The sequence below is a fragment of the Chiroxiphia lanceolata genome, chromosome 5 (genome assembly GCF_009829145.1).
Source record: "Chiroxiphia lanceolata isolate bChiLan1 chromosome 5, bChiLan1.pri, whole genome shotgun sequence".
NCBI lineage: Eukaryota > Metazoa > Chordata > Aves > Passeriformes > Pipridae > Chiroxiphia > Chiroxiphia lanceolata.
In genome coordinates, this window is record NC_045641.1 from 240,959 (window position 1) to 262,655 (window position 21,697).

Sequence of the window (21,697 nt, forward strand, 5' to 3'; positions counted from 1 at the left end):
AGCAGCCAAGGTTTTCCCGGGAAGGGATGGATAAATGGGAGACACGGCCTTGCTGTCACAGCATTCCTCCTCCCACCACTGGAATTAGTCCACCCACAGCTCGTGTGTCTCCCTCAGGGATGATTTGTCCAAAAAAATGCAGTAATCATGGAAGCAAGTTGGATTTATGCTGAATATCCATTGGATGCTGGAACACAGATCCCCACTGGTGGGCACCTGGAACTGGGGCACTGCATCCCTGGGCACTCCAGACTGGGAACCCTGTACTGGGACACTTCATTCTGGACACCACAAACTGGGCACCCGGAATTGGAGCACTGCACACTGGACACTCCACACTGGGCACCTGGAATCTGGGCACTGCATCCCAGACATTCCATACTGGACACTCCACACTGGGAATCTGGGCATTGCATCCCAGACATTCCACACTGGACACTCCACACTGGAATCTGGGCACAGCATCCCAGACATTCCATACTGGGCACCTGCAATCTGGGCACTGCATCCCAGAGATTCCACATTGGACACTCCATACTGGGCACCCGGAATCTGGGCACTGCATCCCAGACACTCCACACTGGACACTCCACAGTGGGCACCTGCAATCTGGGCATTGCATCCCAGACATTCCACACTGGGCACTCCACACTGGGGAACTGGAATCTGGGCATTGCATCCCAGACATTCCATACTGGACACTCCACACTGGGAATCTGGGCACTGCATCCCAGACATTCCATACTGGACACTCTACACTGGGCACCTGCAATCTGGGCATTGCATCCCAGACATTCCACACTGGACACTCCACACTGGGGAACTGGAATCTGGGCATTGCATCCCAGACATTCCACACTGGACACTCCACACTGGACACCTGGAATCTGGGCACTGCATCCCGACCCCCCCCTGTTGGTTGGGAGATGGTGGTTTCGGGTGACCCCCGACCCAATCCACGCGGTCCCACGGGACACCCGGGATACCCCGTGCAGCCCCCCTGTCCCGGAGCCCCCAGAGCTCCCAGCCAGAGCCACATCCCCCCGGCCCCGCTGGCCCCACAGCTCCCGAGGCTCTGTACCAGCATTCCATGCCCAGGAGCAGCCGGCCATGCCAGGACAGAGCAGCCGGAGCGGGTGCGGAGGCTCAGCCCGGAATGTGCCTGGACGAGTGCCGGGATGTGGCACCGCGGGCACCGAGCAGGGGCCACGTGGATTTTCGTCTCCAGCAGTGTTTTGGCTGATCCGTTCCTGAGGAGCGTGAAAACGGGGTCACCAATCCCAGAACTGGGATGATCCAGACCCACGGCCTGGCTGCGGGACACTGCGACACCGGAGATGCTCCTGCCTCCCCAAACCGTCACCGAGGGGACGGGGACAGGGACGGGGACGGGGACAAGGGCAGGGGCAGGGGCAGGGACGGGCTGTGCTCACACGGAGCCGGCAGCAGCTGCCAAACTCCCGCCTCGGGCAGCGCAGCCATTCCAGGGCTCCGGGAAGAGCCTCCACACCTCCCCCCTCCCTGTTATCCTGAATTCCAGAGGATAACTGCAAACCCTGAGGGATGTGACTCCGTGGACCTCCCTGCCCTGCTTTTGGGGTCACGCAGGAGGGCTGTCACTGACAGCCCCTTTTGTCCCCGCTCCAAGGGGACTGAATTCCCATGAATCCTCCAGCACGGCCCCGCGGGGCACCGGGACCCTGCACGGGGTCGAGGGGGGAGTTTTGAGTGGCAGAATTTGGGAGCAGCTCAGAGCCCAGCCCGGAGCCACCCGGGGAGCTGGAGCTGCACTGGAGAGCTCCGTGCCCAGCCCGCACGTGACGGAGAAGAACAACAGCCGGAGAAAACTAGGACAGCACGGCCGGGCCGGGAGCGAGGGAGAGAGCTTCTAAGGATGGAGCTGCCGAGGGGCCTGGGAGAGGGAACATCCCAAACTGTCACTGTCACCGTCACCACCACCCCCTGTCCTGCTCACAGGGGGACCCCTCCCAGACACAGGGAAACAGCTTTGTGCCGGCAGGTCCGTGGTACAGTCAGGATGGATCCATCCTGCAGGCAGGACCCATGGCACAGGCAGGGTCCATGTCCCACAGGATCCATGGCACAGGCAGGATCCATGGCACAGGCAGGGTTCATGTCCCACAGGATCCATGGCACAGGCAGGGTTCATGTCCCACAGGATCCATGGCACAGGCAGGACCCACGGCACAGGTAGGGTCTATGTCCCACAGGATCTGGGCACAGGCAGGTCCATGGCACAGGAAGGATCTGAGGTCCAGGCAGGCCCTTGATTCAAGGGGGTCTGTGGCACAGGCAGGGTCACTTCCAGCACACCCACAGGTGACCCGCGGGCCCCTGTGCCAGGAAGGGACCCCTGCCACCAAGCCTGCAGATCCAGGGCAGCTTCTCCATGGAAAGCTGTTTCCAGGGGTCCCCATAGCTTTGCCCCTCACACCTGGAATTCAGGAGGTGCCGAGGCAGAAGCTGCTCATGCGCAGCCCATCCCTGTAACCTGGCCCCCCATCCCTGTAACCTGGTCCCCCAACCACCCCTGTAACCTGGCCCCTGTCCCTGTAAGGTGGCCCCTGTAAGGTGGTACTCCATCCCTGGAAGGTGGTACTCCATCCCTGGAAGGTGGTACTCCACCCCTGGAAGGTGGTACTCCACCCCTGGAAGGTGGTACTCCACCCCTGCCGTGCTGCCTCCAAACGTCTGGCATTTAAATCCCTAAATCCTGCCGGTGCTAATGGCAGCGGGAATATTCATGATTCCCGGCAGCAGCAGCGCTGGCAGAGGTGTAGGGGGGGGAATGTGGGGAGGGGGGGTGGGAAGGGGGGGTACTGGGGGGTGGCTGGGGGGTGGTTGGGGGGGTTGGGGAGTGCTCACACGGCTCAAACACGGAGCTCTGCAGGGGGCTGGGGGAGGCTCCGAGCTCCCTGCTCTGCGGAGAGGGATGGATGCCTTGGGAACACTCCTGGCTGGAGGAGGGAGGAAAGCAGAGCCCTGGCTGTGACCAGCTCTGAGCTGAGGAGGAGGAGAAGGAGGAGGAGGAAGAGAGAGGCAGTGGGGCCAGGACATGAGGAGAATCCTCGTCCTGTCCATGTGGGGATGGAGCTGCTCCTGTTCCTTCACGGCCCCGGGAGCTGGAGGGGGACCCCATCAGCTGGGTGATGCCACCATGTGCCCCTGCCACGTCTCCAGTGTCCCCCCAAACACCCCGGGATGATCTCTTGTCTCTGGGTAGGATCTGGGGCGATGCCAGGCGATGCCCAGTACCCCATCAGCGGGGGGATGCCACTGCCACGCCTCCAGCATCCCTTCAGTCACCCCAAGGCAATCCCACTGGTCACCAGGCAGGGTCTGGGGCGATGCCAAGCGATGCCCAGGCCATGCTGGGCACTGAACTCCACTCCCGAGCAGAGCACTGCGGGCAGGGCTGGCTCTGGCTCCTCTCCCAGATGGAGAAGCCTCAGAGAAAAGCAAATGAAGCCTTTGCAGAGGTTCATTACACCCCTGAAATCAGGGGCTCAGTTCCCTGGGGCACGAGGGAGCCGTGTGAGCTGGGCAGAGTTCACGGCAGAGCTCAGCACCGGGGCAGGATTGAGGCTCCCCTCTAATTTTGTGCAATTTTCCCATCAGCCGAGGATTCGCAGCAGCTCCCGAGGAGATCAGAAGGTCAGAGCTCCATCCTCCCATCAGCGTTTTCACGCTCACCCAGCCGAGCGAGAAACATCCGCGGCAGCCAGAGCCGGGGCCAGGGCTGCCCCTTCCCGCTCCACTGCCTCGGGCTGCAGGCACGGATCAAACCTCTGGAGCGGCTCCCAGAGCACACTGGAGCTCCCTGGTTCCACAGTCGTCCTCTGGAATGCGAGCTGGCAGGTGCCTGGATCTTCCTCCGAGCACCAGTGTCAGAACACCAGGCGCTTTTGCTGGGTCAGAGCAATTACAACACTTAGCTGGAAGTTGTTGGGGAAGCACTTTAGCGCAGCCTGATCTCCGGGGACGGCTCCTTCCACGGCAGAGCCGGCTCTGCGAGGAGCAGATGGGCTGAGCGGGGCTTCCTCGGGGCGACGTGGCCCCGGGGGCCTCGTGACATCCCCATGGCCACGGAGCTGCTGCCTCGTGCAAAAGCTGCTCGGTAATTGCTGGCAAGGTCCTGCCCAGCTCCCCACACCGGCTCCGGGCTGGTCCATCACCAGCCTGGCTTCTGCTCCTCCGCGCTGCCGCGGCTGCTCCACCGCTCCGGGCTGGGCTCTGGCCTTTTTTCGCTGCTGAGCTTCTGCTCTCTGAGCCGTGAGCAATTTCCTGGGATGCCAGCAGCTGTAATCCATACAGGAACCCAACTGTGCCAGCTCACAAATTAATCCAACCCGGATCAGGCCTTGTACCTGGCCCCGACCGATCCCCCGGGAGCCAGGCCCCGGCTGTGCCGCGCGGTTGCACGTTTGCTCGCAGCCGGGGCAGGGACACGCTCCGGAGATAAAGCAGAGCTGTTTTACCAACGGTCTGGATCACCCCAGACCCCCTAAACCCCCCCCCACCCCAGGATTTAACACCCTGCACCGCCGGGAGCTGCACTGCCGCAATCCACGCTCGTGGATTAAACGCCAACCGGCTGCTTTTCCATGGTGGGATGACTCTGGGAGAAGGCAGCGCGGAACGGCAGCCGGAGATGCAAGCGAATCACTTTTCCAGGCGCAGCACATGCTGCCCGGAGGGCAGAATCCAGGCTGCAGGAACATGCTGACTGCACACGTCTCCTCCCTGGCAGCGACTGCAGCCCCTATTAAATATTGAGCCGGGAACTCCGGTGCCCCCGCTCCCGCTCTCCTCGGCTGCCCCTCTGCTCTGCCAATACCTCGGATCCATCAGGGCCGTGCCCGAGCGCTCCGAGTTCCGCGCGCCGGCCACGCCGCAATCAGTTCCGTTACACAATCCATGGATGAGCTGCCATGATCCTTGTAGCTGTAATTTAGCGGAGAGCAGGCACTGATGAGTTCATGGGATTGTTCCTCGTTAATCTTTCATGCTCGCTGAGTGAGGAGCAATTTGTGTAGTACAAACCCTGCTCAACAAACAGGGAGACACGAGCGGCTCCGCGCGGACCCCGCCGGTGATCCGAGCGCTGCATCGCCGGGCACGGCTCATCCCGGCTGCGTGGCCTCGGATTCAACCCTGGCACGGGGATCCCGACCGGCTGGGAACAACCTGCTGCTGCAGCAGGGACTGTCCTCATTGTGCCCATGGGGACTGTGACAGGGTGGAGATCCAGGGGGAGCTGGGCTGAGCTGGGGGATCCCCCGGCTTCTCCAAGGTTCATTTCCTTGGAATGGTTTGGGTGGGGAAGGACCTTAAGGATCATCCAGTTCCACCTGAACAGGGACACCTTCCACTAGCCCAGACTGCTCCAACCTGTCCTTGAACACTTCCAGGGGTGGGGCAGTCACAGCATCTGCACCATAACCCCGGGATTTGTGCCGGTGCCCAAACCACTCCGGGGGGCTTTGCAGAGCAAACCGAGCTCTTCCCTGCCTGGATAACGCTCCTTCTCCCAGCACCCCCCTCTGAATTCCCACCCGCCCCGGGGATGCAGTGCCAGCTCCCCTGGCAGGGGCTGTGGCAGCGCCCGCGCTCCCGAGGTGCCAGAAGAGCCTCTGCAGGGACCGGAGGAGCCGCTCGGCGTTCACAGCTCCCATCCAACTGCTGCCAAGCCGTGCAGCCGCCCTCTTCCCAAAACCCAGCTGGCTGCGGAAAGCTCCCGGCCGACACCTGCAAACCATCTGTCGAGCCTCACACGGCACCCACCGCGCGGGACGAGGCACCCACGGCGCCCCGGGCTCTGCCATCGGCACCCTGGGCTGGCACGGAGAGGGAAGAAGCAGCAGCTCATTTCCAGGGATGAAGTAGCTGGGATTGCTAAAAATGGGTGGGAGGGGATCTTTCCTGACCAGCTCGATTCCCAGTTCTCACACAGGGTTATAAATCCAACTCGAACAGCCTCCAAACCGGCAGCTCGAGGGGCCAGGCTGCCCTTGACCTCGAGGTCATTCCCTGCCCTTCCTGCCGTGCAGCCCTGGCAGCTCCGGCAGTGCCGGATGAGGCTGGCACTGTGCCAGGCAGGTCCTTTGTACCAAGCACTTTCAGTGCCATATAAATATCCCAGCAGTCAGCGAGTGACAGGGAAAGGAGCAGAGAAAGTACCAGTGTTTGATGGGGTCTGGGTAAAATACGGCTCTTCCTGAAATCCCCCGGAGCGCAGCGGGATGAGGAGCCACCGTCCATCCCCTGCTGCCGGAACAGATCGGCTTCCAGATCGGCCACGACATTCCAGGCACACGAAAATCCATTCCAGGCACATGAAAATCCCCGTCAGGGTTTAAACTGCGGCCCCTCGGGGAGCAGTCGCTCACCACGAGAGGAGCACCAGCCCCGGAGCTGCCCCGGCACCGACAGACGGACACGGCCACGGGCATCCTGCCCGGCATCACCCCCTGACACCGAGGGCACGTGGCACCCCCTGTGCCGTGGGACCCGCATTCCAGCCGGGATGCTGGCTCTGGGACACCATCCCTGCCTGACCAATCCCTGGCTGTGAGGGACCCTCGTGCTGCTCCTGCTGTCCGGGGCCTGGAGGATCCCTCACCTGCTCCCAGCCCAGCGCCAGCCAGCAGCTCCCTGCCTTTGGAATCGGATCAGAAAGCTCAGGAACCCGCATGCCAGCTCATATGAGAGCTGGAAAAAAAAAATATCCAAGCCCAAATCCATCTGTTCTCCCTCTTTTGAAGCCATTTCCAGCTTCCCTGTGCCTGCAGCTTTTCCCTGCCCCGTGTGGTGCCAGCTCGTGCCAGCTCTGCCGTGAGCTCCCGCCGTGCCCAACGCGCTCCCGGCCGACACGAGGCTCAGAGCAGGCACAGCCCCGGGGTCCCCCCACCCCATGTCCCACCTGGAGGGGGCCAGAGGCACCCAAAGGTACCCGTGACCCCTCCCCAGTGCCCATCACCAGCTGGTGTGGGGCAGGGGGACAGGAAAGAGCCACCATCCAAGAGAAACAGGGAAAACCAGACGGCCTCAGCTTCGTGTTCTCGGAAAGCACGTCTGGAAGGTGTCCCAGGGCCATTCCCACTATCCTTGAAGAAATCCCACACCGCCAATGCCAACCTTATCTCCACGGTGCAGGCGGGAGCCGGGACCGGTGAGTCCCGGAGCAGCGGCACCACCGGGAAAGGAGCACGGATATCTCCACTCCCAATCCCATTTCCACCTCCTCTCTCCAGCTCCCAGCACTGCCAAGCCCCCTCCCATGTCCCCCAGCAGCCACAGTGTCCCTGCTCCGGCCGGGGGACACTGCCCCACTTCCAGCCTTCAAAAGTGCCACCCACCACCAGCAGGCTGCTTTTTTTCCCTATTTTTTCCCTTTTAATCAGTATCCATGTGTTTGACTCCCCCTCTCCAAGAGAATTACCAATTAAGATATCAATTTAGATAAATTGGGGGATTGGAGCAGATCTGTGCTGCAATTGCATCAATCCAGCAAATATAGCCGGGGCGGCTGCCGGAGCCTGGAATGTGGCTGCCCAGGGAGGGAGCCTGTGACTCAAAAAGGAGGTGGAAATATCCCGAACTCTGGGAAGGGCGGTGACACCGACACCCAGGAAAGCTCCAAGGTGGATCCAACAGGTCAGAGCCCATCGCCTCAGCCCTCCCAGGGGTTGGGCTCTTCCTCCCATCCCACAGCACTGCCAGACACGGCTCAGTTCCACCTTTGGATGGATCCAATGCTGGCAAACTGCTTCAGCGGGACTGGATCCGTTACAGAAACGGACCCCAGATCCCACCATGGGGTTTCAGGGCTGAGCAGTGCATGATGCCCGAGTGATGGGCACCACCCGCAGCCATGGAAGGGCTTCCCTGTGCCTGGAGCTGCCTGGATCATCCCAAAAACTGGAACACCCCATGGTCCCAGCTCCAGATGTGGGTGACAGCCTGGCAAGGGTCCCCAGCCATCCCATCAAGGGGTTCCAGCCATCCCAGCGAAGGGTTCCAACCATCCCATCGAGGGGTTCCAACCATCCAAATGAGGGGTTCCAGCCATCCCCTCAAGGGGTTCCAGGCATTCCAGCGAAGGGTTCCAGCCATCCCATCAAGGGGTTCCAGCCATCCCATCAAGGGGTTCCACCCATCCCAGCGAGGGGTTCCAACTATCCAAATGAGGGGTTCCAGCCATCCCAGTGAGAGGGTTCCAGCCATCCCAGCGAAGGGTTCCAACCATCCCGGCGAGGGGTTCCAGCCATCCCAGCAAGGCACTACAGCCATTCCCACACACCACAGCAGCAGCCCTGCCCCCGGAGCAGCAGGAGATGTGTCTCCACCCCGACCCGTGACGCTCCCCAGCAGAGCCGAGCGCTGGGGACGTTCGCGGTGCCGGTTCCCACTCCCGGGATTCATCTCGCGCCGGGAGATGAAGGTGAGAGATGAAAGGTTGGAGGATTTCACTACACTCAGTTTTCAGTCTGTCACTTCCCATCTCCTCCATCAGGTGCCGTGGGATCAATTATCGCTCGGCAGGTCGGGATGGAGCTGTGATATCCAGGTGCTGCTGCCGGAGACTGTGGGAATGTGACGGCGGCAGAGCGGGGCCCGGCAAGGGGCTGTGGAGCTGCCAGGACACAGGGGTGGGATTGGTGGGTGAAACCTTCCAGAAGAGCCTGGAATCAACCCTAAATGTATACCTTATATGTTGCCTCTTCAGAATTTTATATATTGTCTATTAGGAATTTTATATATAATATATAAACTTTTCAACCACTGATGTGAAAGAGGAGGGGTAAAAGCATCACTAATTGCACTCGGGGTAATTAATAACCACATAAGCAGAGCCAGGGATGAAAATACAAGGGATCTACAGACGGATAAAACCCAGAGGGAAATAAAGAGGGTGTAATGGGGGCACCCCCAGGCCGGGGGGCCCAACTCGCTCCTGCAGCCTTGGGGAGACCAAAGAGGGCAGGAGGGCTGGTACCAGTGCCAGGACACAAAACCCCACCAGTGTGGAGTGCCCAAGGCAGAGGCTGGCACAGACAAGGAGCCAGGAATGGCTCCGGAGCACCGGCTGCTCCAGCTCTGGAGGAAAGGGAAGGAGAGGAGGAAAAGGGAAGCAGCTCTTCCTCCACAGCACCATGGACAGTGAGGACTGGGAATCCCACCCCACTGGGAGTCTGGCAGCAGGACCAGGCACCCACAAACCCTGGGTGCGCCCTAAAGGTACAGATGATTCCAAATGCCAATCCCATTCCATAGGAACAGAGATGGACCTGCACAGACCAGAGACTTGGTTGCAATCCAGCAACATCGAGGTGCTGGGATGTGACATTGGGGTGCTGGGATGTGACATCACGGTGCTGGGACATGACATTCCAGTGCTGGGATGTGACACTGGGGTGCTGGGACATGACATCATGGTGCTGGGATGTGACACTGTGGTGCTGGGATGTGACATCACGGCACTGGGATGTGACATTGGGGTGCTGGGATGTGACACCATGGTGCTGGGATGTGACACTGGGGTGCTGGGATGTGACACCGTGGTGCTGGGATGTGACACTGGGGTGCTGGAATGTGACACCGTGGTGCTGGGGATCCGCAGTGGGGCCCTGGCCTCGGCAGGGCAGATCCCACGGTTGGGGTGCCCCGGTAGTTCCCAGCAGGAGGAGAAGCCCCTTTCCCCGTGCTGGGGCCATGGTGCCGGTGCCACGCTCAGAGGGTTTTTGCTGGGAGGGTTTTTGCTGCGAGGGTTTTTGCTCAGAGGGTTTTTGCTGGGAGGGTTTTTGCCGCGGCTCCAGCGGCAGCGCGGCGGGGGGCAGCTCCTCTCCGCAGTCTCCTTGGAGACCGCGACCGCTCCGCAAAGAGATCCCGCTCCTCCCAGCAGTGCCGGGGGGAGCAGGTCCCCCCCAGGACCCCCCACGCGGCCCCCCCCGTGCCCACGTGCTGCCTGGCTCGTGGCAGCTCCATCCCCACGGTACTGACGCCAGAGGAACGGCGGGAAGAGGCTCATCTGGGAAGTTATCACTGATTCAGCCTGGACGAAGCAAGGTGGCATCCTTGGAGGGAGGAATTTCCAAATCCCTGTTCCCACAGCACGCCGGGGCCACCCCGGGAGCTGCGGCCACGGTGCCATCACCCACCGGCAGGGTCGGGCCAGCCCCAGGCCGGCAGTGCCATCTGGGATGGGAAACAGCCCCAGAAAAGGCGGGTTTGGCACAATCCTGGCACAAGCCCCCTTGTGCATGTGGGCAGGAGCCTCCTCGGCATCTCCAGAGGTGCTGGAGAAGGAGGAGGGTTGTGCCAGGAACAAGGTGGGTGCTCAGATGGGTCCCACAGCCCTGAGTGCATCAACCACTGGGGGGAAGGAATAACAGAGGGAAGGCGGCACCACGGAGAGAAATCCTGCCCTCAGAGAGCCCCCAGATGGACCCAGATCAGCTGTCACCAGGCAGTGCCCAGTTCCTGTGCCCACAGCACTGCCCACACCACTGCCCACAGGTACCGGTGGCTCCAGAAAGGTACACAGGGATCACAGCCACATCCCAGCTCCTGGCACAGCCCCGGAGCTCTGAGCAGGTTCAGGGGACTCAGTGTGTGACACAGGGATCACAGCCACATCCCAGCTCCTGGCACAGCCCCGGAGCTCTGAGTGGGTTCAGGGGACTCAGTGTGTGACACAGGGATCACAGCCACATCCCAGCTCCTGGCACAGCCCCGGAGCTCTGAGCGGGTTCAGGGGACTCAGTGTGTGACACAGGGATCACAGCCACATCCCAGCTCCTGGCACAGCACAGGAGCTCTGAGTGGGTTCAGGGGACTCAGTGTGTGACACAGGGAACAAACCCCCATCCCAGCTCCTGGCACACTCAAGGAGACTCAGCATGTGGCACAGGGATCAGAGCCACATCCCAGCTCCCAGCACAGCACAGGAGCTGTGAAGGGGACTCAGCGTGTGGCACAGGGATCAAACCCTTGTCCCAGCTCCTGGCACAGCACAGCTCTGAGCAGGGTCAAGGGGACTGTACGTGCCCAAGCCGAGCTTATCCCGGCCCTTTCATGTCGCTGCCGAGCGCGTGGCTCTGGATCCAACAGCGCCGGCTTGAGAGAGGCTCAAACCAAGCCCAGCAGAGACCAAACTGTGCAGGAACAATGCAGCCTTTTCCAAACACTTCAGTGCCCACAAAGAATCCATCAGATCCTCACGCTGCAGGTCACTGCCAGTCAGCCCCCTCGAGCCAGAGGACAGATCACGGTCACGGATGTCGGTGATCGCTACGGCACTGGGGGTGGGCACAGCCCTCTCCCCATGGTCCCCTCCCCACAGCCCTCTCCCCACAGCCCCCTCCCCACAGCCCCCTCCCCACAGCCCCTTCCCCACAGCCCCCTCCCCACTCGTGTCACCTGCGCGCTGTCCCCCTCCAGCCGCGGGGGTCTGATGCTGGACAGGTGGATGGTTTTGTGGTCCCCGGAGTTGAGCTTCACCACGATGGCATCAGCGTTCAGCACCTGCATCACCTGGGGATGGAGAGGGGCTGTGGTGAGCGCCAGGACCGCAGCACACCGGGCACATCCAGAGCCAGGCACCGCCCTGGCACCGGCTCTGGCACCTGACCCACCCCGGCTCGACCCCCGGCACAGAGTGAGTGGCTCCAACCCCGTCCTGGGTGGTGGGGGGTCACTGCAGGGAACGTGGCTCACTGGCACTCCCATGGCACTGCTCTCCTGGCCCGGGAGCTCAGCAGTGCCCAGAGCCCTGCCAGGTCCCTGCGTGGTGACACCGTGTCACACCAGCACGGCACCAGCTGTGTGTGTCCCCTGCCAGGACTCGGTCCCCAGGGTTTCATTCCAGAAGCACCATTGGCTCCATACCAGACAATGGACAACACACGCGGAGGAGGGAGGGAGCACAGCCCCTGAGGGGGACTCTGCCACCCATGGCCTGGCTGCCAGGTCCCCAAACAGTCAGGGAGCAAATTCATTATAGTCATAAAACCATGGAATCCTAGAATGGTTTGGGTGGGAAGGAACCTTAAAACCTCACCTAATTCCACCATCTGCCATGGGCAGGAACACCTTCCACTAGCCCAGGTTGCTCCAAGCCCCGGCCAACCTGGCCTTGGACACTCCCAGGGATCCAGGGGCAGCCACAGCTTCTCTGGGCAACCTGGGCCAGGGCCTCCCCACCCTCCCAGCCAGGAATTAGGCACTGGAAGGGGCTCTTAGGTCTCCCTGGAGCCTTCTCTCCAGGCTGGACACTCACAGCCTGGCTCCAGAGCAGAGGAGGCTGAGGCAAGCAGGAGGAAGGCAGTGGGGTTCACTGGGAATATTAAACACTGCTTTAATATTCCCAGTTTCCATTATCCTCTGCTCTCCAGCCTGGCTGAGTGGAGCCAGCACAGCAGGACAAAGCACCCGGATATTCCCACTGGCAGGACACAGTCCTTTCCCCTGCCCAGTCCCAGCACAACCCGACTCCCTCCAGTCACGCCAGGGCAAAAGGCTCCTGCTGTCGCTTATCCACGCAATCCCAGCCCCACACATCCCCCTGGAATGGGGGGAAGCGGAGGGAGGAGGGCACACACTTGCTTCACACGCAGCACTTTTTGCCCCAACGAGCACATCAGCCCCTCCAAACGTGCTTTGCCAGAGGGAAAACAGGACTAAAGGAATTCAGATTCGAGCAGACACTGCGGATCACCAGGGCACAGCAAACCCCCCGGGGACGGCCCTGCCACGGCCTCGGCCTCTCCCGGCACCCAGATCCTTCATTTTTCCTCGGCAGAAGGAGCCCAAAGCCGTTTTCCTGCCAAGTGGAGTAATCAAATCTCATGCTCCAGGGCATCCCCAGCGCTGCCGGCGCGAGGAGGGACCCGGCCTCTCTCCCTTCCCTCACACAAGACTTGGGAAAAGCAAGATGTGCAGCTGAGGCGTCACAGCCGGGGCCGCTGCGGGCCGGGCGCGGGGGCACAGCCCGCGCTCCATTACACAGCCCCCGGCCCCGCTCACAGCCCCTTTGTGCCCTGGCAGGAGGCGGCAGCTCCCAGCACCGCGGTCCCGGCCCGGCCCGGCATCCCTGTGGGAACAGCAGCAGGAACACTGCCTGAGCCCCTCCGGCCCCGGCCCGGCCTGGCATCCGTGAGGGAACAGCAGCGGGAACACTGCCTGAGCCACTCCGGCCCCGGTCCGGCCCGGCATCCCTGCAGGAACAGCAGTGGGAACACTGCCTGAGCCCCTCCGGCCCCCGGCGGTCCCTCCCCGGCAGGATGAACTCACAGGACCCTGCGCAGGGATGACCCGGCTGCAACGGGGCTCTGCAGGACAAGGGTGCAGCAGGACACGGGGTGCAGCAGGACAAAGGGGTGCAGCAGGACAAAGGGGTGCAGCAGGACAAAGGGGTTCAGCAGGACAAGGGATGCAGCAGGAAAGGGATGCAGCAGGACAAGGGATGCAGTAGGATATGGGGTGCAGCAGGACAAGGGGTGCAGCAGGAAAGGGATGCAGCAGGACAAGGGATGCAGCAGGACAAGGGGTGCAGCAGGACAAGGGGTGCAGCAGGACAAGGGATGCAGCAGGACAAGGGATGCAGCAGGACAAGGGATGCAGCAGGACAAGGGGTGCAGCAGGACAAGGGGTGCAGCAGGACAAGGGGTGCAGCAGGAAAGGGATGCAGCAGGACAAGGGGTGCAGCAGGATATGGGGTGCAGCAGGATATGGGGTGCAGCAGGATATGGGGTGCAGCAGGAAAGGGATGCAGCAGGACAAGGGGTGCAGCAGGATATGGGGTGCAGCAGGACAAGGGATGCAGCAGGACAAGGGATGCAGCAGGACAAGGGGTGCAGCAGGACAAGGGGTGCAGCAGGACAAGGGGTGCAGCAGGAAAGGGATGCAGCAGGACAAGGGGTGCAGCAGGACAAGGGGTGCAGCAGGACAAGGGGTGCAGCAGGAAAGGGATGCAGCAGGACAAGGGGTGCAGCAGGAAAGGGATGCAGCAGGACAAGGGGTGCAGCAGGACAAGGGGTGCAGCAGGAAAGGGATGCAGCAGGACAAGGGGTGCAGCAGTAAAGGGATGCAGCAGGACAAGGGGTGCAGCAGGACAAGGGGTGCAGCAGGACAAGGGGTGCAGCAGGACAAGGGGTGCAGCAGGACAAGGGGTGCAGCAGGACACGGGGTGCAGCAGGACACGGAGTGCAGCAGGACACGGGGTGCAGCAGGACAAGGGGTGCAGCAGGACAAGGGGTGCAGCAGGATATGGCAACTGGAGCTGGAGCTCCCAAGGGATGCCAGTCCCAGGCAGGACAGAGTAGGTTGGCAACAGCTAAGAGAGACCCCCAGGTGTCCCCACCCTCCTTGGGCACCTGCTCCCTTCCTCTAGGCAGGCACCACAGGGAGGGCAAGAGGTGCCCTGTCACCTCTCCCTGGTGACACTGCGGGCAGGGGGTGACACAGTGCCAATGGCCACAGAACTGGCAGGACGTGCCCTGTCACCCCTCCCTGGGGACACGGTGGGCAGGGGGTGACACGGTGCCAGCGGCCGCAGAACGGGCAACTCAGCCCCACGCCGGGGGCCATTCGTCTTCCAGCACTTCCCCAGCCCACTGCATCCAGCTTCCTTTATCCAATATTTATTGTGGCTTCACCTGCCTCCGAGAGGCCCTTTGATAAAGGGATTGGAGGGATTATTGTTTTAAACCTCTGCAGCTGTTTCTTGCAGAGCCGGCACGTTCCGGCACTGCTTCCCAACCCCGTGGGACACGGCCCTCACCCACACCAGGAGCAGGGAGGGGAGACCAGGGGATGCTCCTGAGGGCAGGGGGCTCTGGCCCCCACTGCCAAACCCCAGCCAGACTGGACCCCCTCATCCCATCACTGCTCCCCACGGAAAGAATGTCACAGCAGTGCCTTGTCCATTTTTATCATGGAAGACCTTTTTTTCCTTACTGCAAGAGTTGATCCCAACAGTTTCCAATTTTCCACCCCAGGGCTTTGCTCAGCCCCACTACTGAGGAGCACAGAGGGCAGGAGGGCTGATACCAGTGCCAGGACACAAAACCCCACCAGTGTGGAGTGCCCAAGGCAGAGGTTGGCACAGACAAGGAGCCAGGAATGGCTCTGGAGCACCGGCTGATCCAGCTCTGGAGGAAAGGGAAGGAGAGGAGGAAAAGGGAAGCAGCTCTTCCTCCACAGCACCATGGACAGTGAGGACTGGGAATCCCACCCCACCGGGGGTCTGGCAGCAGGACCAGGCACCCACAAACCCTGGGTGTGCCCTAAAGGTGCAGATGATTCCAAATGCCAATCCCATTCCACAGGAACAGAGATGGACAGACAGACACAGACGAGTGACTTGGCTGCGATTCAGCAACATTGGGGTGCTGGGGTGGGACATTGGGGTGCTGGGGTGGGACACTGGGGTGCTGGGGTGGGACACTGGGGTGCTGGGGTGGGACACTGGGGTGCTGGGCATCCACAGTGAGACCCTGGACTCAGTGGAGGCAGAGCCCACATTTAGGGATTCCCTGGAAGTTCTGTGCACAGCTCCCCTGGGAGCTGAGGGGGACAGGGACCCCCGTGCTCATGTCCCAGCTGCCCCCAACTCCCCAGGGCTCCTGCTCCCAGAACAGCACCTCTCTCCTGGGGGAGTACCCTCTCCAGGATGCACAGGGAGCATCCCCAAAGCTGGGGGTAACCTCCCACACCCTGACTGTGGACAACAGGGACAGTGGCACTTTGGGAGCTGGTGCCCAGCTCCAGGAGAGGGGCGAGTGCTGTCCCCCCCCTCCCTGCCTCCTGAGGGGTTTTGGCAGGTCGGGAGCTCAGCTCAGCTCAGGAACAGCCCCCGGGCTCGGCCCTGGCAGATCCCACCGAGCTCCACCATGATTTGGCCACGACCAAGGCTCCAAGCAAAGGGAATCAAAATAAAGCTGAGAGGACACGGGCACAGCTCATCCCGACCCGCCGGAGCCGGCGCGTGGCAGGACGGGATGCAGAGCCCGGATGCGGCCGAGGGGCTGCCCAGGGAGCCCCCCCGGACCCCGAGGGGGCCGATCCTGCCCCGCAGCAGGGAATGGGATGACGCAACCCCCCCGAGCCCCGGCACAAAGCCGTGTTCTAACCAGCCCTGGCAGAGCCTGGCTCTCAGCCTAATGTATTCCACTCTCCGCAGCGCTGTCCCAAATCCCCGCGTGCTCCAAGACAAGCTGACGTAGGGATTTTGGGAGAAAGCCTCCAGCCTCCTCAACATTTTTATGCCTCTGCTTTTCTCCTTGCCACTCACAGGCACCAAATCCACAATCGAGGCCAAGCCTTAATTTCTCCCCGAGCCCACCCCTGCGCTCCCAGCGCCGGCAGCCGACGGCAGCGGGAGCCAAAATTAGCCGGAGCCGATTCGCCGCGGTTGATCAGCGGTGCAAAGACAGGTTGGGATCTTCCTCCTCCTCCTCCTCCTCCTCCCCTCACCAACCCCCTCCAGCAGCTCCTACGTCAGCTCTGCCGCTGCAAACGAGCACCGTCGTGCTCCACGGAGGCGGCTTCGGCACCGGAGTGATTCCTGCCCACCCGCTCCCTGCCCGTCCCCGGGGGCTCAGACCCCTCCACGGGCACGGGGAGGGCAGACGGGAGCTCAGGGAGCCCCTGGGGGAAGCCGGGCACATGCCCGGCTGCGAGTTCAGCTCTGGCCCTCGGAGGCGTGTGGGCATTTGTCCTGATTTTCCCCGTCACTTAAAATTCCGGGGAAGGGAAAAACAAACACCCGACCCAAAACTGACACTGCAAACAGCACGCCCGGGGGGGGGGGGCTGCGGTGCCGGCCCCCGGCCCCCTGATTGGCACAGGCCTGCACAGAGCAGGTTTGAACAGAAAGGCGGAGAAATGCCTTGTCTCCTCCCCGAAAAGCAGGACGCGGTGTTCGCTGTGCCGGGGGGCTCCCACTGCCGAGCCAGGGCAGCCAAACCCCGCTGGAGCAGAACCAGAACAGCTCCAGACCAGGGGCAGCCCGGCAGAGCGAGGGGCTGTGCCCGGAACTGGGGGGGAATCCTGCCTGCTTCGCTCTGGGACCCACAGCGGGGTCCCCCCTGCACGTCGGGGTTCCCTCTGCTCCATGGTACCAGGGTTGGATTCCCACCACTCCCAGGGCAAAGGTCACCCTGTGGATTGATTCCCACCACTCCCAGGGGGAGGGCTGCCCCGGGAGTGGATTCCCACTGCTCCGAGGGGGACGTTCCTCCAAAGGGTTGGACATGCTGCCGAGCTCCAAACCCACCCCAGACACCCCCTTGCCGGGGGTCTCAGGGTGGGACCCTCCCTCCGCAGCCACCCCAGCCCGCAGGAGCCATCCAAGAAAACAACAGGCATCTGGGAAATGCCAGGAGCATCCAGCCGCCCCCTCCACCAGCTGAGCAGAGCGTGACTAACAGCCCCGTGCGGCTCCTGGCGCGGCTCCGGCGGCAGCCGCTGCCAGCGGTGGGATGGCGCTTCTGGCACACGGCCGTCCCCGTGCCCACGGGACACCCACCCGGGCCTCCTCTGGCACCGCCATCGCAGCCCCCTGGGAGGGACCAAGCAGGTCCCTGTCCCTAGGGACGGGCTCCCAGAGACCCTCAGGGGTTGGCATTCCGGCCGTGTCCCTGCGCCCTCGGGCCGGGTGAGCAAACCCTGCCCTGCCTGGGGAAGCTGGTGGGAAGATTTTGGGGAGCTCTGCTCCTGCCCAGCCACATCTGAGCCATCCCAGTTAACACGTGAGCCAGCACCTCCCCAGCCTCATCCCAGGGGACACGAGCCCACAGTGCCACACGGATCAGGATCAGCCTGGTGCTCCACACGGATGAGACCAGAGCAGCTGCAAGAGCTCCTGGGTTTGTCCTGCTCGGCAGCTCCAGAGCTCTGCTGCTGCTGCCCCGTTCAATCTCAGGCACTCAGGAGCCCCCCAGGAGGCAGGATCCCATTCAGGAGCCCCCCAGGAGGCAGGATCCGAACCTGCGCAGGGACAACGCTGACTTTCCAAGAAATGCGGTTGCTGCACATTCCCATGGAAATTCCAGCCGAAGGGAGCCCGCGGCTGCTGCGCTGGGTGATCCGGCAGCACCATCTAGTGGGGCTGTTCCCTGCATCCTGCCCGGGCCCCGCAGCCCCCACAGCCCAGGTGAGACGCTCCTCCATCCCACCTGGGATCACCCCCACGCAGCTTCATCCACCTCCCACATCGGCTGTGCCCTCCCAACCACAACGGGGCAGGAATATCACGGCATCCACGTGCCAGGAACACAGGCAGGGAACACCTCAGCTCCCCACAGACCCCCCCAGCACCACACCAGCAGCCCCCGGGAGTGGGGCTCAGCAGCATCTCCAACCCATGGGACAACAGTCCCCTCAGGAGCAGTGGGAATCCACTCCCAGGGCAACCATCCCCCTGAGAGCAGTGGGAATCAATCCATGGAGCAACCATCCCCTGGGAGTGGGCTGTGCTGTGACACTGTGCAGGGCAAGAGCATCCCTGTGACCCCGAGGGCCAGAGTGAGGTGCCAGGGCACCACCAGCCCATCCCTCTGACCCACAGCCCCTTCCCCCTGCGGCTCCTTCCCTTCTCCTTTCACCTCCTCCCACCCCAGGCCTGCCGGAGATCCCGGTGTGCACCTGGCTGGTCGTGCACCACAAACCCTCTGGGGTTTGTCCAAGCCCATGGAGAGGCCAGATCAGGAGCTGGGCACCCGCCCTCCACCCCCAATCCCGGACTGTCCCTTCCCAGCCCCACCCGCCTCTTCCTGCTGCTCACCTTGGCCACAAACTGCTTGTCCTTCTGATCCAGGTTTGCTGTGGGGGCCACGTAGTCCCTCCAGATCCTCAGTTTGCGCTCTTTGGCGAACCTGCAGGGGAGGGGACAGTGGGACATGGGGGTCCTGCAGGGACAGGGGCTGACATTCCCCAGCAAATCCCAGGCCGGGGCAGCGGAGCTGGAGAGGACTCACAAGGGGAGATCACATCAATCCCACCCTGGGGAGCACCGGGTGACCCCCCCGAGGCTGGGAAGGCCCCCTGGGAGCAGGTGGGAGTTGCCCAGCCCAGCCCCCAGCCCAGCCCCACCTCTCGGCCGCGCGCAGCTTGTCGGCCCCGCGGGTGTACACGGCGATGGACCAGTCCACGCAGCGGGCAAAGCCCTCCTTCAGCAGCAGCTCCGTGATGTTCCCGTTCTGGGGAGGAGGCACAGGGTCAGCACCAGGAATGTGGCGTTAGACACCCACCCCCGTCCCTGCCCCGCTGCGAGGGGGGAGCTCGTGCAGCCTCCTGTGCAGCCCCTTCCACATCACCGGTCCCCAAAGCCCCTGCGAGGTCTGACCACAGCTCCCAGTTGTAGTGGAGAGCACCCCAGTGACACCCACAGGCCTCAGCTCTCCTCAGATGGACCAGAGTCTCCCACATCCACCAGGAAAGAGCCCACGACCCCCAGTTCCCCCACGGGGAGCACCAGAAGCAACCCCCTTTAGCGTCTCCAGCAGCAATGCCTGACAGCTGCCAGGACCCTGCCCCTGCCTGGCCCCCCAGCCCCACTTGCCGGGTGCAGGATGGTGCCCAGGATGTTCTGGTTGTGGCAGCTCTCCAGGACAATCTGCACATCCCTCTGCAGCAGCCGGGACTCCGTGAAGAACTTGGCCTCAGCTGCAAACGGCTCCGGGACCTCAGGAGCGTCGGCCTCGCGCTTGAACGTGGGGCACTGTGGCATAGGGGACAGTCAGGGCATGGGGGGACAGTCAGGGCATGGGGGGGACAGTCAGGGCACGAGGGGGACAGTCAGGGCACGAGGGGGACAGTCAGGGCACGGGGGGGACAGGCAGGGCACGGGGGGGACAGGCAGGGCACGGGGGGGACAGGCAGGGCACGGGGGGGACAGGCAGGGCACGGGGGATAGGCGAGGCACAGGCAGGGCACGGGGGGGACAGGCAGGGTACAGGGGACAGTCAGGGCACAGGGGGACAGTTGGGGCATGGGATGGCCACTAAAACCTCAGGAAGGGGACGGGAAACCTCCCTGGGGAGGGCACTGCACTCTGCCCCGTGCTCAGGGTGTAGTTTGGGGGCTGTGATCAGGGTCTGTGTCCCGATGCTTCGAGCTGTGTTCCACTGACACAGCCCTGCAACTGTCCCAGTAAACACGGCTGGGAGTAAACTGGGATACAGGGACCAGCTCCAGCTCTGGGGTGCCAGGATAAGGACGTGGAGCTGCTGGAGAGAGTCCAGAGGAGGCCACGGGGATGCTCCCAGGGTTGGAGCCCCTCTGCTCTGGAGCCAGGCTGGGAGAGCTGGGGGGGTTCCCCTGGAGAAGAGAAGGCTCCAGGGAGAGCTGAGAGCCCCTGGCAGGACCTAAAGGGGCTCCAGGAGAGCTGGAGAGGGACTGGGGACAAGGAGTGGAGGGACAGGACACAGGGAATGGCTTCCCAGTGCCAGAGGGCAGGGATGGATGGGATATTGGGAAGGAATTGCTGGCTGGGAGGGTGGGGAGGCCCTGGCCCAGGTTTCCCAGAGAAGCTGTGGCTGCCCCTGGATCCCTGGAAGTGTCCAAGGGCAGGCTGGACAAGGCTTGGAGCAGGTCTAGTGGAAGGTGTCCCTGCCCACAGCAGGGGGTGGCACTGGATGGGCTTTAAGGTCTCTTCCCACCCAACCCATTCCGTGATTCCATGAACTCCCAGCATAATCACAACCAGGGTCCCCAACAGCCCAGAGCTCGGGCTCTGCCCAGCCTGGCAGCACAGAGCCAGTCCCCACCCTACCCAAACTGTCCCCACCCCCATGGTGACACCCAGGGCTGCACCCAGCCCGGTACTGCAGGTGACAAGGACGTCCCTCCCTCCATCCCTGCTCCAGCCCCGTGAGCTGGGCAGCCACAGGGACCCGAGCAGCCCCTGCCCTCCTGCCAGGACACGGAACAATTGCAGAGAGAACGTGCTGCAGGGTGGGCAGCAGGGCCCTGCCAGGGCTCACCTTGATGCCCGAGAGCATGACGGTGACCAGGTAGTAGTCTGGCAGCAGCAGGGCCCTCACCACGCTGCCGTCCCGCACGTGCTCGATGATGGCTGCGGGGCAAGGCACGCGTCAGTCCCGCCGTGCCCGGAGCCCGGGGCTGTGGGAACAGCTCCAGGCATGGGCAGCTGGTCCCGACACCACGGGCAGCAGAGGGTGGAGGACACGGTGCCCCCGCGCCCTCCTCTCCGGTGCCACCCTACCATTGACTGGCTTCTGGTGCAGGGAGTCCACGAAGTGCCGGGGGTTCTCGATGGTGTACTTGAGGTCCCGCACGGTGTGGGACCCCGTGCCCTCGCTCCACATCCCCTTCTTGGCGCTCTTGGCCTGCTCCTCCAGCTCTGCCAGCCGGCTCTGCTCGGGGCTGAGGGCACAGGGACACGGAGTGAGGCTCCTACGGGGTCTATCCCGGGAACATCCATCTCCCGGGTGCTTCCATGCCGTGATCGCTCCCAGCCCCACTGCCCAGGTGAGCAGTGACACGTCGGGAATCACGCCGGGAATCACACCGGGAATCACACCGGGATCCTCCGGCACCATCCGTGTGGGAACAGGGACCAGGAGCACCATCTCCCCCACACTGAGGAGACCGAGCCCATGGGAACCTTCCAGAGGCTGCCTTTGAGCGCCACGATGGAAAAGCAGCAGCA

At 62.7% G+C, this 21,697-nt stretch overlaps 1 protein-coding gene across 1 annotated transcript in view; it reads right to left on the reverse strand.

Moving 5' to 3' along the window:
* SND1 (staphylococcal nuclease and tudor domain containing 1) overlaps window positions 1–21,697 on the reverse strand; it is a 63,724-nt gene that overhangs the window by 32,855 nt on the left and 9,172 nt on the right. Inside the window, 6 exon segments of the mRNA XM_032687718.1 lie at window positions 11,443–11,556; window positions 18,809–18,899; window positions 19,117–19,223; window positions 19,586–19,744; window positions 21,009–21,100; window positions 21,251–21,411. Coding sequence (XP_032543609.1) covers window positions 11,443–11,556; window positions 18,809–18,899; window positions 19,117–19,223; window positions 19,586–19,744; window positions 21,009–21,100; window positions 21,251–21,411 — 724 coding nt within the window.